This window comes from Micropterus dolomieu, linkage group LG12 (genome assembly GCF_021292245.1).
Source record: "Micropterus dolomieu isolate WLL.071019.BEF.003 ecotype Adirondacks linkage group LG12, ASM2129224v1, whole genome shotgun sequence".
NCBI classification, from domain to species: domain Eukaryota; kingdom Metazoa; phylum Chordata; class Actinopteri; order Centrarchiformes; family Centrarchidae; genus Micropterus; species Micropterus dolomieu.
The window spans coordinates 38,397,260-38,400,946 of NC_060161.1; the positions used below are offsets into that span (position 1 = coordinate 38,397,260).

The 3,687-nt window shown below is 45.6% G+C and overlaps 2 protein-coding genes across 4 annotated transcripts in view; both read right to left on the reverse strand.

Annotated features, from left to right (window-relative positions):
* LOC123980185 (zinc finger protein 260-like) overlaps positions 1–3,687 on the reverse strand; it is a 672,464-nt gene that overhangs the window by 171,909 nt on the left and 496,868 nt on the right. The window lies entirely within an intron of this gene.
* LOC123980191 (butyrophilin-like protein 2) overlaps positions 1–3,687 on the reverse strand; it is a 470,636-nt gene that overhangs the window by 18,959 nt on the left and 447,990 nt on the right. The window contains exons 2-3 of one of the 2 annotated variants that reach the window (XM_046064450.1): positions 772–812; positions 13–165 (exon numbers count right to left, since the gene is read on the reverse strand). The exons of the other annotated variant lie outside the window; for it this stretch is intronic. Coding sequence (XP_045920406.1) covers positions 13–165; positions 772–808 — 190 coding nt within the window. The 5' untranslated portion in view covers positions 809–812. The remainder of the gene's footprint in view (positions 1–12; positions 166–771; positions 813–3,687) is intronic. 2 annotated transcript variants of the gene reach the window in all.

Genomic DNA, 3,687 nt, shown 5'->3' on the forward strand with positions numbered 1-3,687 from the left:
TAAGTTCATCACCTTCCTGCTGACGCTGGTGGACGGTTGGAGGATTGAGATCGTAGCGGCTCCACACCACTGTGGGGTCGTCCAGGTCAAAGGTGTGATACTCACAGGGCAGCAGGACAAACTCCTCCCCCTCATACAGCTCCACAGCTGAGGCATGCTGGGAAACTGTGAGGTCACACAGACAGAGAGGTTCAATCACAGCAGCCTTATTTCATGTTGTGAAACCACATCAGCACAGTTTAAAACCAACAGCAGCTGACAAATAACAGAAGCACCTCAGCTGTCATGTTGCTCTCACTGTTTAGATGGACTCTGTTTTCTGACTCAACATGGTGTTAAAATCAGTGTGTTCACTGTCTGAACTCCTTTCCTCACATCTCTTCCTGCCATCTCTACATCACGTCTTCAGGGAAAAGACATGACTGATGGACACGTGGAGACACTTCATACAGATGAGACAGACGATCCACATGTGATGCTGCTGTCAGCAGAGGATCAGTGTTACTGTTGGTGATATAACCTAGAAGACTGTGAGCAACCTACAGGGATATAATCCTGAAGACCTGAGGACAGTCTGACTGGACCGTCTTCTACATTCATGAGGATTTAAAGAAACATTAAAACATGCTGCCTTTAATATGTTGTTCATGTTATTTAAAGAAAACATCGTCATGGAGCTGAAACAGACTGATGAAGATGAAAGAAACCAGATTAAAGAGGTGACGTTGGACTGAGGTGATGATCAGATCAGAGGGAGGAAGGTTATCTTACCGTGCACGAGGATCACAAACACCACAAACATCTTCATCTTCCTGTAGAAACCCCAACAAGCACAAAGTTAATCTGCTTCTCACTAAAGGAAGTCTTCAGAAACACAGTGAGGACATCAGTTCACAGCCAGCTGTCCCTTTCCTCCTCCTGATAATCTGCTGACTCTGTGAGGAGAAAACTGGAGTTTCACTTTAAACTGTTTCCACTGAAGCAGCTGTTGGAATGTGAAGAAACAGGCTGAGCAGCTTTCACACAAACATTATTGTGACAGACAGGTGTGGCTGCTGAGCTAACTGCTAACACACCTGCTAGCAGCTAGCATGCTGCTGTTAGCCAACCAAAGTATCGCACCAAGCGAGCTGTCTGGTCATTGTTTGTGTATTTTGGTCCTTCAGGACTCCCACACCAGAAAACCATTATGCAGTGTTTAGTTGGTCTCATGAGGTCCAGAAGCCCTCTCCTCCTCACCCAACCCAACGTCCTCCATCTCCATCCTGGATGGCGGTAACAGACTGTACAGAAGAGAGGCAGCGGGGTCAGACTGTGTCTCCGTCCACCCTGAAGCTATGTGTTGACCAGCTGTCCCTGATTTTCACCGGCGTCTTTACCTCCTCACTGGAGACATGGCGCCTTCCAGTCTGCTTCAAAACGTCCACCATAATCCCTGTCCCCAAATGACCACAGACCGTCACTGTGGTAATGAAGTCTTTTGAGTGCCTTCGGCGTCGACATTTCAAAATTGCAGCCTCATCATTTGGAAGGGAAAAATCCATGTATAGGAAAACCTACTTGGCAATAAAGTAGTATTAGCAGCACAATAAATATTTTAGTGGTTTCTGGTAATGTAGGCCTTCTGGTGCAGTGACAAGTCTGGGACAAAAATGACTTTATAATAGAAAGCTTCAAACAGTTTCAGCACACTTGACTATGATAATACCATGCATCTTTGTAGTAGCATCCATGTTGTTTCCACATTCCGATTTAAAAGCACATGAACACACCAAAGTCAAAAGAATGACTTCCCAGCTCAGGAAAGGAGACCATCCGAGGAGCATGTCAATGCACCATCAGTCCCCACATCCTGTGCTACAGGTGCCGGGGGCCCATTAAAACAGAAGTCCCAGCTGACTGTGTCTGATCTATTCTAAGTGTAGTAATGAAGCAGGACAGAGCCGCTCCCTGGTGTTCAGGCAGGAGCCCTCAGATTAATAAAGACAATAAAACCAACAGGTTCTCTAACAGTTTGTGGCTGTGTGCCAGAAGCCAACAGAAAACCAGAACAGCAGGACGTTCTCAGCCAAAAGACATTATTATTATTACTTAACCCAACAGGCCGACAGCTCATGGAGACAGAGTTCAAACTGTTTTCTGTGTTCAGTGAATTAAAGAGCTTCAGTCAGCTGTGACTTGGGAACATCCTGGTTAATATCTGACATATACCAGTCTGTGATGATCCAGAAGAACTCCTCATTCTGCTGATTCTGCTCAAACACCAGCTGGAGTTTCATGTAAATGAGCTCTGCTGACCACAAAGAAGAGTAAAACTCGTGCTGATGAGCTGGAATGAAGTTGGCTAAAAAGCTGTTAATTTATACTTCCTGTTTTATAACCAGTCAAAGCAGAGCGGACAAAAGCGGCCCGGTCGACGGGAAGATGAAATAAAAGCACAGGTTTAAAGCTGAAGGACCAAACTCCTGTTGTTGTTCTGTTTGACTTGTTGTTGTTGACGTCTCCTCATTTACCATGGAGTGATACATCTTAGACACATCAGACTTCACTCTCTCCTCAGTCATCACACATGGAGAAAATATGGCCCCACTCTGCCACATGGGGGCGCTGTAACCAAAGTGTTTCTGCCTGCTGAATCCATCAGTCTCACAGCTTTAGATCCGTTTTCATGATGCTGAGTGGAGAAACGCTTTCTGTACGTTGGAGGTTGTATTTACAGTTTTCCTCCTCAGAGAATCTTCATGCTTCTCAAAATGATCCATAACTCGTCTCCTCGCAACACCTGATGCATCTCTTGTTTTCACGCAGAGGTCAAACCCACCTGAGCCGGTCTCTTCAGGTGATCCAGTGAAACACTGAGTGAGTCTCTGGTCAATCCGTCCACGACTCCTTCAGCTTCTTGTTTTGGACACAACGACTACATTTAATGCTCTACTCTGTGAACAGACAGGGTTCTTAAGGGGGACGTCTTCCTCTATATGTGGGCCCTGGGACAGACTGGAGACCTGTGAACATGAACCATTATGCTGTGACAGCAGAACAACATGGAGACTTGATGCAGAGATATATGTGTTCATGTTCAGAGGTTTCCCAGCAGCAGCTACAACATCTGTGGATACATGTACAGATGTGAAAGCTGAGCTCGCTCATGTGTGGACGGCTTCTGTAACGTTGAGTTGATCTCATGTGTTTCAGCAGGTTTGGAAAGAACAGTCGTAGTTTCTGTGCGTGAGCTTTAATTTCCTGACAAGAACTGGGAGCTACTTTCCAGGTCTCCCAGCGCCGGGCTTTGATATGAAAGCAGACAGAGGCTCTCTGGTGGTCACATGACATGTCACCCTGAACTGATTGGCTGTGGGAGGCTTCTGTCCATGTGTAAATAAACAAGTGCTGGTGGAAGCCAGATGAGAGCCAGAGCAGGAGTTTGTTTCCAAAGTCTTTCATAATGAACATGTAGTGATTCATATAAGAAGGCAGACCGTTTGTCCCACAGCTCAGTTAGTAAGTCAACAGTCAGCTCTGCTCAGTCTGTCCTTGAAGGCTGAAGGGACGTGGCTTTGAGAATGTTTCCATGGAAACCAGAGAACTCCTTTTTCACACTAACATCGACCTTATTCTCAGCATAACATGTTTACAGCTGCTTTTACATATTTCTGTATCCTTAGTTCACTTTTTCTAAACTCTCCA